This window comes from Lonchura striata, chromosome 10, assembly GCF_046129695.1.
Source record: "Lonchura striata isolate bLonStr1 chromosome 10, bLonStr1.mat, whole genome shotgun sequence".
Lineage (NCBI taxonomy): Eukaryota > Metazoa > Chordata > Aves > Passeriformes > Estrildidae > Lonchura > Lonchura striata.
Genome location: NC_134612.1, coordinates 18,943,893 through 18,956,608, shown reverse-complemented (window position 1 = coordinate 18,956,608; position 12,716 = coordinate 18,943,893). Strand labels below are relative to the sequence as shown.

Genomic DNA, 12,716 nt, shown 5'->3' with positions numbered 1-12,716 from the left:
CGGACGGGTTGGCGGGAAGGGCCGGCGGGGCCTGAGGCGGACGGGGCCGTGAGGGGCCTGGCCTGGCCTGGCACGGCACGGCACGGCCATGCAGGCCTTCCTCAAGGGCCCGGCCTCTATCAGCACCAAACCCGTCGCTGCTAAGGAAAAGAACGCGGCCGGCAGCAGCGGGGAGGGCAAGAGGGCCAAACCCATCCCCTGGGTGGAGAAATAGTAAGGGATGCTCTGGCGCAGTGGGAGCGCTGGCCATGAGGGGGGAGGTTGGCTCTGGAGGGTGCAGAGAGTAGTTGGTGCATAGCAAAAGGGGGTCGCAGGTGTAGGTGGCCCCACCAGGGAGAACAGCTTAACTTTCCCTGTCATGGGGGAGCTCCAGGAATGGAAGGTGCTGTAAGTGCCCTTTGTGTCTGGTACTGAGCAGAAAATCTTGGCCATGTCAAACCGTGCTGTTTCATCGGTGTGTTTTGGTGCATGAATGTATTTAATGCTTTGGTTTTTTGAGAAGCCTTTATCACAAAGTGGTAAAATACTGCAGTTCTGCTTGTAAAAACATCTCAGACAGGTGTTTATAACAGAAAAAGCTTCTTGAGAAATTAGATCACTTCAGTAAGAGATCAGAGGCATTAGACTTCTTGTGGTGATTTTGATTTCAACTACAAAATTCACTGTAATCCTTCAGTACCTGATACATCAGAAGGTGAAATGTTGTTTTTTCTCAATTTCAGCTTTCCTATGAAACTCTGTCAGCTAATAAATTTTATTTAATGCCTTTTTCTTTAGTCGTCCCAAAAATGTGGATGAAGTTGCCTTCCAGGATGAAGTTGTAGCTGTGCTGAAGAAGTCCCTGGAAGGTGCTGATGTGAGTGTAATGACAACATCTCCCTAATCAGCATTTTTAGACAGACACTTGAGTCAGTGGTAACAAAAATTTCTCTTTTCCAACTCAGCAATGATCATTTTTACAGCAGTACTTCATGAACAGACTAAGTGACTTCCTCATGATATATCCTGTGTTGTATCCTGTTGTGATATATGTGTAAAGCTTCTTATATCCCCAGTCCTCTGAACACTGTAGAATTGTAAGTTCCACGACGCAGTTTGGAATTTTTCTAGAAATGCTTGAATAGTAAATTTCTTGTTAATAGCTTAAACCTGGAAAAGCTTTTGTTGTCTCCATACCTGCTACTCCACTAGTACTTGTGACATTCATGTTTAAGACAAGAGGAGAAAGCTTTTCTTTCATAGACAAGTCTGAATTGCCAGTTATTCCTAAACATTTCTAGTGTACTGTCAGTGCTTCTGTGAAGCTGCTGAACACTAAAAATTTTGGTTGATGAGAGAAATTTAATTTATAAGTGCCAGATCTACTGCTTGGATAGTGATTCCCAAACTTTTTGGGTTAAAGTTTCCAAGTAAGTCTCTTTGGCTTTAAAAAGGTAAATATGGCAGTTGTAGTGTTGGCTTGTGTGTCCTAAGAGAGTAGATGAGCGGGGCATTTGTAGTTACATTTGTTTAGTCTTGCATTTGCTTTTGGATAAAAATGTATGTACTTTGGTATGTTTGATGGTTATTTCTTCCAAAGCAGCTGATGTGGAGGTGAAGGAGCTGAAGGGAGAAATAAATTACCTAGCCAAAAGTTGGCTCTGCTTTTTTCCAAATCTGATCAATTCCTTCTTTTGTACATATTGAGACTTCTTTTCCTCCACACCCAGGACAATCATACTAGTCTTAAAAAGCTTTCTGTTTTCATGGGCTACAGTTTTGGTTTGCTCTGCAGTGATACGAGTCTGTTTATATCTGAAAATAATAATTTAATCAAAGCTTGCAAAACAACGATACCTTCTTTGTCTGAGTGTGTGAAGCCAAAATTAAATTGGTACAGCACAACTGCAAAAGATTCGTGCTTCTTTCTTTAGCTCCTTCCTCACATTCAGTTTGCTTTGAGAATGCTCTCGTAATGTGACCTTGTCAGGTAATGTACCCCAGAAAACTGTGTTTCAACAGCAATGCTGCTGGATTACAGTATTTATAGAGTTGAGGTAATTAGGAAGGAACTGTTAACAGCAATGGAGAAATGAGCTGCTGCCACCTATTCTGTCTGGACATATCAGTTGTGTAACTTTGCTTAGGTGATGGGTTGGGAAGTTCTATTTTGAGCAACGTTATTTAAAACCCTACAGCTTGTGGATCAGCAGTGTTTCTTGGATTCTGAGCCTAGTGCACTTGTGTTGACTTTTGGCCTCCTGAGTTGAAAAGACAAATTATAATTCCTCCTTATGGTTAGAGGCTCTGTATTTTGCCATAGCTACCCAAACTCAGCAAGGCATTTGAGAACAAAACCATCCAAATACTTTAAAATATTTAACAGTAATATTTGAAACTAATAAAAATAGACAATTTATTAGTTTCTTGAAAGGACTCATTCTGTCAAACAGGCAAAAGTATAATTGAACTCTGAGGTGGCTAGTACTTACTTCAGTAACTACACATTTCTGCAGAGGTTCTTACTGAGTCTGGTGATCTGGTGAGATCAAAGAAACAGCTGTGACAATGCTGTAGGTTTGACTAATGTGCTTTATAAACCACAGTGGCGGAAATGCAGTGTCAGTCCTCTGTCAATTGCCTGTATTTGTGGGCCTTGATTTGGGAGGTGCTAAATGGAGCAGGACTTGTAACTCCCTATAACTAATACGTGACTTGTAACTCTCTATAACCAATATACCTCCATCTGTAAGAGCACACATCATCCTGTTATAAACTGGGGATAGCAGAGTCCTTCAGTTTGAACTGAAGAAATTGATTCTGTCTGCCAGGAGTGTTGATTTGTTGTTTTTTGGCAAAGAAACTGAAAATGGTCATGGTATTCTTTAGTTTTTGTTTGCTTCATGATATCTTAATAACTGAAAAGAGAGTGCAGGATTATCATTGCAATTTACATCTTCACTTGTATTGAAACTTCTGAAAAAGCATCTGAGATTTGCACTATATTTAGGTAGCTTTCCCATGAGCAGAGTGATGCCTGCAGGTATCCTGCTTACTCCTGGCAAGCATGGAAAAATTGATAACCAGATCAGGTTGCAGTTTATTTAAAAATACTGCCACAGTTACATAAAGGTTTAGGTTGTGCTTGGTGAAAAGTGGTGTAAATACTTCAGTGAGAAACCAGCATAAATGAGATTGAAACAGAAACAGTGATAAAGTTATTGTGTAGTGGAATTAGGACCTTTTACCTGCTTATGCTTTTTTGAGGACAGTAGTGTGTGAATTAGCCCAGAGGCATGAAATTATGAATCTCCTCACAAACATCAACCCTTGCAATGTGCCAACCTAGCACAGAGACTGGTGAATTTTCAGCTGTCATTCAGTACACTTTCCATCTCTCTGGCTGTCACAAAAGGGGAGAATAATACTACTGTGGTGTCTAAACTTGAAAAAGTGTTTGTTAGTAGGGGATGCTGTTTGCTTATTAGTAATTAGGCAAACAAGCAACAATTGATTGGCAGAAAGAGCAGGCGAAATTGAAATTCATTTATTTACTAGAAATTGATTAAAAATTTAAATTCTTCTACCTCTACTTTTAGGGTACATACACAGTTGAGTCTGTGCACTGTGTTTTGTCTTAGTTGTTAAAATGGGATGTTTGTTACCAAAATTATTGTCTCTCTTTCATTTTCTGATTATGTACTCCTACATTTTTCTCTGTTCTTTGAATGGTTTTGGTTTTGCTGTTCCCGTTCTGTCTGTCTTACATGCTATATTCAGCATAGAATTCTCTAATCTAATTTTAGTTGACTCTTTAAAAATAGAATGCTTATTAAGAGCTATAAATCAAGTCAGACTGAGAGGTTTGTCTTTTTGCTATTGGTTGGAGGGAACTTTTGGATTCTTGTTTTAAAAATGTAGAAGTGGAACATCCCCTATTGTCAAAGACAGTAGTTTTAAAGTGATAATTTATGAAATTGATTGCTTGAAATAGTAATATAGAAAACTATCACTTCTATGTTAGCTGGAAAGCTTGATTTTAGCCAAAATTCAGTCATGGCTTGTACAAATTTTGTTTATGCCAGCTTTGTTCTTTGTGTTGCTCAGGTATATTTATGAAGATCAGTCATATTCCCTCTCAGCTTTTGTTTTGCTGATCTAACTAAACCAAATTCTTCAAAGCATCACTTTTCATAAGATAGGCCTTTAACTTGTTTAATTACGTTTCTCAGTTTGGGTTCATCATCCTTGTCTAAGGATGACTTGAACTGTGTGTTGTAGTATTAATAATTTACATCTGCATTAAAAGTGCATAATTCGGACCACCATGTTACACAGACTTATACTGCTCCTCTGACAGACAAAACAAAACCAGCTTATGTTTCATTCCATCTAATGAATTTTAGATATTTAGCAAATACTTAGTTATGTTTTCAAATTGAGAGATTTTTTTTTTTGCTTTGTGCTGCTAAATGTCATCCTAAAATTATTGCTGCAGTCTTTGTTGTGCTGCTGTGATCTTCCTGTGTCAGCATATCTCCTTAATGCAGCTGTATTTTTGATGTTGAGGTCACTAATTAAATTATTTTAAAGATCAATTGACCTAATTTCCTTAAGAAATGCCGGTGGTCACCTTTGAGAACTCCTTGGATGGGTGCAGGAGTTTGCCAGGGCTGTGCAGTGCAGTGGGTTGGTGGCACTGTCCCCATGGCCGCTGTGGGGCTGTGTCCTTGCTCATTGCAGTGCAGCTGGTGGCAGCACAGAATCCTCAGCATGGCCAGACAAGGCAGGCGGGGGAGCTGAGCAAACAAAGGATGGTTTCAACTGCACTGCTGGTATCACCCAGGCTGTTTAAAGCTGCTCTTGGATAAATTTGGGTGTCACTGCAATCAGAGCAGCGGGCTCTGTAGGCTTTAGTGATCTCAGACATGCCCTGGAGTGTATATATAAAAATAAATAGAGATTGGAATATCAGTTTGAATAGAACATGGGATGGTGCCACTAAATAACACTTGTTCATGCTGTGCTATAAACAACAGCTGTTTGTCCTTCTTTAGAGACCAGAAGAGAAAGACTTGCCATTATTTGCTATGAGGAATAGATAGTTTTTGTTCTATTAGGTGCTCAGATTGTCAGTAGGTTTTCCTGTTAGTGGATTTTTTAAATTTCCTTTTCTTACAAATGATACCTTGCTGTTTCAGCTTCCAAATCTGTTGTTCTATGGCCCACCTGGAACTGGAAAGACTTCCACTATTTTAGCAGCTGCTAGAGAACTGTTTGGGTAAGCTGGAATCAAATTGCTTGAGTGTAATCAAATGTCACATGTCTCCTAGTCATGTCATGAAATGCCTCTGGTCATAGTCTGCTCTTAGGTAGTTCCCAGCACTTTTTCAGGAATAACTTCATGTTCTAATTCAGCTCTAACCTAAGATTTCTTCCTCATTTGTCCTGTCACAAGTCACCAATTCCTGTTACCAGTATGCTATAGACTGGCAGCCATGTAACCCACCCAACAAAGAAAGAATGGAAAGATGGAAAGAATATGGTTTGCATATAAATTACTGAACTTTGTAAAGGAATTCCAATTTTTATGGTTTATTTAGTAAGTTGTTAGCTACACATAGATCTCAAAGTGCTTCATAAAACGTCTGACTTTTAATCTCTCTGTTATGCATCATTGAATTGTGTCTGGAAAGTAGTATTGGGACTTAGACTAAAATTCAGCATGTATACATTAACTCACTTGTAACACTTGGGAGTTTTTGAGTAGTAAATTCAGTGATCTATAAGCAAAAGATGGATAAGAAGGTAGTTTGATGTTAAGGTCAAATGTAATGTTGAATTTAATACCTCCCCCATCCTATTTGTCATCTTTAATCTTTGACTCACTGTTTTTTCGGAGAGAACCACTTCTACTTTAGTAGGAGGAAGACAACTCCACATTGTGAGTCCACTTTAACTCCCAGGATTTAAAGTCCAGTGTATTGTTGGTTTGTTTTTTAAAATGGAGTATAGATAGTACTGCAGGTGAATACTGCATGTCTTATACTTTCTGGATATTTCATTCTGGTAGTGCTGCTAGTGACTGTATTGTGGCATTTTACTTGTTATTTCACATTGCTCATGGGCTGTAAGTAAAAAGGCTTATAATACAGTGCTCTGAACATATGAAGCCAACTCCCTACTTTTTTTTTTTCCTGTTTAACTGATATAATTTTACACTTCATTGTTTTCTGTAGCCCTGGAGGAGATTCTAAAAGTATCTAATGGAAATTCATACTTAACATTTTATGAGCTCATCTTAAGTGGCTTTTAACAATGTTATTTAGTAATGCTGATAAAAATATTCCCTGCCATTCAAAACAGCCAGAAGGGTTGTTGTTATATTTTCTAACATATCATTACAAGGGTTAGCAGCTAACGTGTTGTAATAAAAATTTTGCAGGCCTGATTTATTCCGGCAGAGAGTCCTTGAGTTAAACGCTTCTGATGAGCGTGGGATACAAGTGATTCGGGAAAAAGTGAAGGCTTTTGCTCAGCTTACGGCGTCTGGAAGCCGTTCAGAGTAAGTGCTGGATCAAACCCCTCCTGCTTAGGACAAAGCATGTGGTTGTTTTTGTTTCTAATATAAATGATGGGTCAGCACTGCCCAGAAGTTGGCAAAACACAGTGCTGTGGCTGAGCTTTTACTTCATGGAATTTCACATTGAGGGTTTGAATACTCATGAGGATTTTTACTGTTGCTGTTAGCATTGGAGGCAGACAGCAAAAACTCCACAAGGTCAAGACTTCTGGATTTGGGCACATGTTGTTGCCTTTGCAGATGTTGTCTGACTACCATAGAAAAGTTTATTTGGGTAAATTGTGCCAGAAGTTTCTTCCCTAATTCTTCTAATCTGCAGGAATTTCTTCAATATGGGTGTTGGTTTCTAAAAGTATTCTGGTGTTAGGTGATGGGAAGCTCAGTGCAGGTCAAGCCTTGTGTATGGGCTGTGGAAAGCAGCAGGAAGAAATGCATGCCAAGACAGCCTGACTGATTCCAGTACAGTATTGTGTACTGGAATCAGTCTGTTGAGTATTCTTAGGAGTTTAGGGAATCAGGAAGCCTGTAAAAAGAAGACCTACATGAGGTGTTAAAAGAAGCAGATTACAGCAAGAGTATGTATTTTTAGAGGACTTCTGCTGTATTAAAGTGTTGGTCTTTCTATGGCAACTCAGTTGCTGCCTTTATTACAAATATTAGTCTTTAATCTAAAAACAATTTTTAAAAGATTGAACCTCTAAATCTGTTTTATTTTTCTAAAGGGTAAATGCTAAAGTAAAATATTACTTGCTGTTTGCAGTGATTTCTCTGTGTACATTTTTTTTTCCCTTGGTCTGTGCATTTCCTGTCTGCTGAATAACAGATTTCTAATTTTTCAGTGGTAAAATGTGTCCTCCCTTTAAAATTGTGATCCTGGATGAAGCAGACTCTATGACTTCAGCAGCCCAGGCAGCCTTAAGACGCACAATGGAAAAAGAGTCTAAAACAACACGGTTCTGTCTTATTTGTAACTACATCAGCAGGTACACCTGGAGTTTGTTGCTTATTTGGATTTGCTGTCTTGCTCTGTAGTCTCTTTTTAGTTTTTCCCCTGCTTAAAAGTTGGTATCTAATTTTCATAGTTTTCAGTTAATAGAGATGTCAGTATATGCATGCAAGCCTAAAACAATACTTAGATTTCATCTTTAATTTTTACAATGTTGCAGTTTTAGGGTTATTTAAACCCTAAAGATTATTTTAAACCTTTTCTGCCTTTGTTAGCTTTGTCTGTGAGAACTTGAGCATGCATTCTTTACCCCGTCCTTCCTTTCTTTCAGAATAATTGAACCTTTAACGTCTCGATGCTCCAAATTCCGCTTCAAGCCTTTGTCTGACAGTATCCAACAGCAGAGGCTGCTGGATGTTTCTGAGAAGGAACATGTGAAAATCAGTAATGAGGTAACTCTGTGGTTGCCATGTAATTTTACTGCTTAATCCACTGCATAATTGCATGGCAGCGAACGAGGCTAAGTCAGCATACTTTTCCAGGCTGCTCAGTTGTATGAAATAAAATACATAAACTCATTTATTCTCCTTCCATAGATGAGATGAATTTTAAGTTGTCCTAAAACCAGAGAAATGTCCACCAGATAAAACTGAAGCCAAACTGTAGGGCTTTTTGTTCTCTGCTGAGTGTACTGGCATTAAACTGGGCTTCTTTCTCAAACTGCCAGCACACATTTGTGTTAGTAGAGAGGTTGTTTTGTAACTTGTGTATTGTGCTTGGCTCAGACAATCTGCTTTATGCACTACATGGTGTTTTAAAGTAGCTGCTGAAAAAGTGCATTAGATTTTAATTAACAGTGTACATTTAACTTAGCATTTTTTGACATTATTTTTCAGGCAATATCATACCTGGTGAAAGTGTCAGAAGGAGACTTAAGAAAAGCAATTACTTTTCTTCAAAGTGCCACTCGCCTAATGGGTGGGAAGGAAATCACAGAGAAGATAATCACTGAAATTGCTGGGGTAAGCTGTGCCTTACGGTTTCTTCTGGAATTACTCTATAAAGCATTTTTCCTACCTCTACCATAGCTCAAAGTTCGGTGGAGAATAGTTTTATACTCTCTAGTATTGCAGCATGGTAATGATGCCCTATATCTACCAGAATTTTAAAGACTGCCTGATTCTGTACACTTAGTACATAGCAGGTTTCTAGCAACTTCTGTACATCATGGAAAACTGTAAAGTAGTCTTATAATTCAAACTGCAGTTGAAATAATCTGCCCATAAATGCAAACCATGGAGGGTTTTTGTGGGAGATTAGATGAGAACATTTTTTTGTGCTTTTCTCTATGTGTGTATATAAGTATAGGTCATTACAATATTGGTTTGGAAGCACCACAGGAAAATTACTTTCAGTAGCAGCTCATTTCCAGCTTAACGTTCACAGTGACAGTGACAAGGATCTGTGTGGATCCTGTTTTTTAATGAAACAGTACTGGTTTGTTCTAGAATGACACGAGTAATACTGAAAGGCACAGGAGAAACCTGAGAAAAAATGCATTTAATAAAATTTGTGTGAAGGTGTTCCTATAGCAACAAAACACCTCAGAAAAAGGAAAAGTGAGGTTATGAACTGAAGAGCTGAAAAAAAAATGATGGACACACTTCCCATGAAGGTACTGCCATTGTAGCTCATTGCAGGAATTGGGAGGTTCTCACTTTGATGAAACCAGAGGCAATTGTTTCTGTGCAGAGTTTTACGGAACAATTTTAAGCAATTTCCACAGTGAAAATTTTTGTTCAGTTTTGTGTATCTGTAAACCAGATAGTATCTGAATAGATACTGGACATCTGAAACCTGGCAGAAATTGACTGTAATTAGAAAGAGAAGCATGACATTCCATTATTGAATAAAAAATGCTTGTCTAAAGCAAGGGAACCCAACTTTACATGTTCATAAAAACCTGAAGTTCTTGGTCATTCACAACTTCAGTGACCCCGGAGTGACCTTAGTACAAAAGCTTCATAAAGAAGCTTTGAAACCACATTGTCCAGGCACTCAGCTGACAGGAATGACAATGAGTGAAGGGGGAAAGGGGCAGCTCTTCTCTGCACAGAGTGACATAATGGCATCTGTCAACTTATTTCCTTCTGATTTATTGTCTGATCTTGTTGCATTGTGCATTTTTTGGATGCTGTTGTTTTGTCCCTGGAAATAAAATCTATTTGTTGTGTTGTTCAGGTGTAGAATGGTACAGAAAGCACTGGCTGATCTAACTGTTGAAGAATGTCCTCCTCTTAGTCAGTGTCCTGAATAAGCAGTTGGATTTAGGAAGGTGACTTTGACAATCTATTGTCATGATATGGTTTTTCTTTTAATATCAGCAGTATAGGACAAATACCACAGCCTAGTTCTCACTTTAAAAATTCATTTCGTCTGTCTCATATACTTGCTAGAAGTGGATGGGTGTATAGAGGAATGAAATCCTGAAATGGCCTCTGCCATGAACAATTTGTTTCTGTAAGCATCAACACCGATTTTATGTTTAAGAAATGTCACTTCTTGTTACAGGTCATCCCTAAAGAAACAATTGATGAACTGCTATTGGGCTGCCAAAGTGGTTCCTTTGAGAAACTGGAAACACTGGCAAAGGTAGAGGTTCTCTTAGTGCTTAACCTGGGTATTTCCCTCAGCCGAGGCCCTGTGAATCCTTGGTTCCCAGGCTACAGCTGGGGAACATTTGGCCTCAGGCAGTTTGGATGCACATTTGAGAAGTGTCTTTCACCAGTCAGGACTCCCAATCTTTCCCTTCTGAGGAAGAGCTGTCAAAGTTGAAAATAAATTTCCCTATCAATGTGACTCTGGCTTACTCCTGAGTTAAACTGATGGCAAGTAGATCTGTTCAGCTGAACAGAAAAATAAGATTACCCCAATGATGTTTCTATTTTCATAAACTTGTCTCTATATAAATGGCTTCACTGAACATTGTTCTCAAAACATGACATTTTTGTAAATGGGCACTACTTATTTTTTGGTAAGCTGTCTTTAGTTGCCATGAGTTTTACTTTATTAAAAAAGGTTTGGTCTTACAGATCTCTCAATCCTGAGACTAGCAATGACCAGATGAAGACAATAAATCCTAAGTAGGTGGCCCTTTAAAATGTGAAGGCTGTGAAACTGCTATCTGATGCTGTGGGTGCCAAACCCTCCTAATTTCAGAATAGGATTGGATAGGTTCAGTGGAGGTTGTTAAATGTTTTAAATGTCTCATAAAATTTCCCAGATGTAAATTGTCAGAAGCTGGAAGAACATTTGGCCAGAACTACTGCTCTGTGTCTGCCTTGCTCGTGCAGCCTGCCCGAGGTGCTCACGCTGGGTCACTGCTGGGCTGGGTGCAGGGCAGGGCTGTGCACAGGCTACTGAATTGTCCTCTACAATGTACAAGTTCTATACTAAATTGCAGTGCAGTCTCTCAGTTCACACAGACTTTTTCAAGATTATCTTTCCAGTTTGTTGTGTTTCTGCTGCTGAATTACTTCCATTTTCCTCTCTCCCTGTGCAGAATCTCATCAATGAGGGGTTTGCTGTTGCTCAGCTTGTAAACCAGCTGCATGACACCGTTGTGGAGAGTGAAGATTACAGCGATAAGCAGAAATCTGCCATCGTTGAGAAACTTGCAGTAAGTCTAGCTTGAGTTAAAGAAACCAAAACACATTAATCTCTACAGATTGATTTTTGTTTGCACAGTCTCTCACAAGAAGTACATGGTGACTTTTTTGTTTTGAATGTTTCTTGGTAGAATGTAAGCTTCTGTTGTGAGAAATTTCATGAGAAGGAATTGAAATCTAGTTAAGTGAATTATTATCCATATTATGTTGTTCTAGTGGATTCGATGAAGAGGTTTGTGGGTTTGGTTGTCTAGGTGTTTTTCTAATATAATGTTGAAGGAAAAATTAAGATGATAAAAGATCAGCATTTAAAAAAACCCTAGGAGCTGCAAAATGCAAGTTTTTGTTCTGGTGAATAAAAATGCCTTTCCAAAAAAGGGAAGATTCATTAAGTTGCTCCATTTTTGATGAAGAAGGAAAGCCAGCTGTGGTGGAGGTTTTACTAAAGTCACTGCAGCCAGGCAGGTGGTGTGGATGCCCTGCAGTGATGCTCCTGGCAGGGGCTTGCAGGGCCAGTGCCACACCCCTTTGTGTATGGAGCTTTCATGTGGTGAACTCCTCTAGGGGATGAGATGGGGCTGGAGAGCTCATGGTTCCCAGCCCAGTTGGAGCGGGGTGTGATGTGGCTCCTGGAGAAATCTCTGCTGATTAAGAAAACAGCTGGAAAACTTCTTGTTCTCCACTGTACCCCAAGACACAGCTGCCTTGAGCATTGCCATTCTTGGATTTTTCCCTTCTCTGTTCCTCTGCAGGAAGTGGACAAGTGCCTGGCAGATGGTGCTGATGAATTCTTGCAGCTGATGAGTCTCTGTGCCCTTGTGATGCAGCAGCTCACACAGAACATCTGACTCCTCCAGCAGCCCTTTGTTTCAGGGGTGGCTGGGGCTCTCAGAGCAGGGACCTGTGTACTTTTGTACTGGATTTTTTATTATTTTTTTTGCAATAAAGGAACTGTACTGCAGTTGGAAAGCCTGAGGCTGAATATTTAGAGCACAGGGGTCTGTAATGCTCCTACTGCACAGTTCATTGCTGTGCACTTACACGTGGAAACAAATTATCAGAAGTGAGCATATCCATACTGAAGTCTTCATCAGCTGCAAGCAGAGACAGAAGTTAGTCATTGTAGCCTATATTGGCTTGGAACAGACTGGGCAAAACCATCACATCCCTACAGACCACAGCTTCAGGCTGAACACAGCCCACACCTCCACAAGCCTGTATCTGATCCTTTAGGGTTAAACATAACAAAAATCACTTTACTAGTAAACATATTCCAACTTATTCCATTTCCTGTCACCTCACTATTCTTGCTTACAAGCAATTTTAAAGCTGTGACCTGGATAAGCATCTTTGGCACATACCCTTTCAGAGATGCTGCTTTGACCACCTGTCCCTCCTTCCTGAATGGCTTGGGGAAAAAAGAACTTGGATAGCTATTAAGCATAAATTATGCAGTGCAGCGCTTTTTCATCAAGCCAGAACCAATTATTAAGTGAGCAATTTTTCTACTCTGATGAAAGGGTGGTTCAGTTAAGGATGC

The 12,716-nt window shown here is 39.5% G+C and overlaps 1 protein-coding gene across 1 annotated transcript; it reads left to right on the top strand.

The window, feature by feature from the left end:
• On the top strand, positions 1 to 12,137 carry RFC4 (replication factor C subunit 4). The gene is made up of 10 exons (XM_021543764.3): positions 1 to 213; positions 778 to 856; positions 5,181 to 5,260; positions 6,425 to 6,544; positions 7,402 to 7,545; positions 7,840 to 7,960; positions 8,405 to 8,530; positions 10,080 to 10,160; positions 11,071 to 11,187; positions 11,929 to 12,137. Exons 1-10 carry the CDS (start codon positions 89 to 91, stop codon positions 12,022 to 12,024), a joined length of 1,089 nt encoding a protein of 362 aa, XP_021399439.1. The 5' UTR covers positions 1 to 88; the 3' UTR covers positions 12,025 to 12,137.
• The last annotated feature ends 579 nt before the right edge of the window (positions 12,138 to 12,716 follow it).

Coding starts and splice junctions, on each gene's coding strand:
- RFC4 (XM_021543764.3), top strand. CDS start 89: ATGCAGGCCTTCCTCAAGGGCCCGGCCTCTATCAGCACCAAACCCGTC. Junction 10,161..11,070: donor AACTGGAAACACTGGCAAAG/GTAGAGGTTCTC, acceptor CTCCCTGTGCAG/AATCTCATCAATGAGGGGTT. Junction 11,188..11,928: donor CCATCGTTGAGAAACTTGCA/GTAAGTCTAGCT, acceptor GTTCCTCTGCAG/GAAGTGGACAAGTGCCTGGC.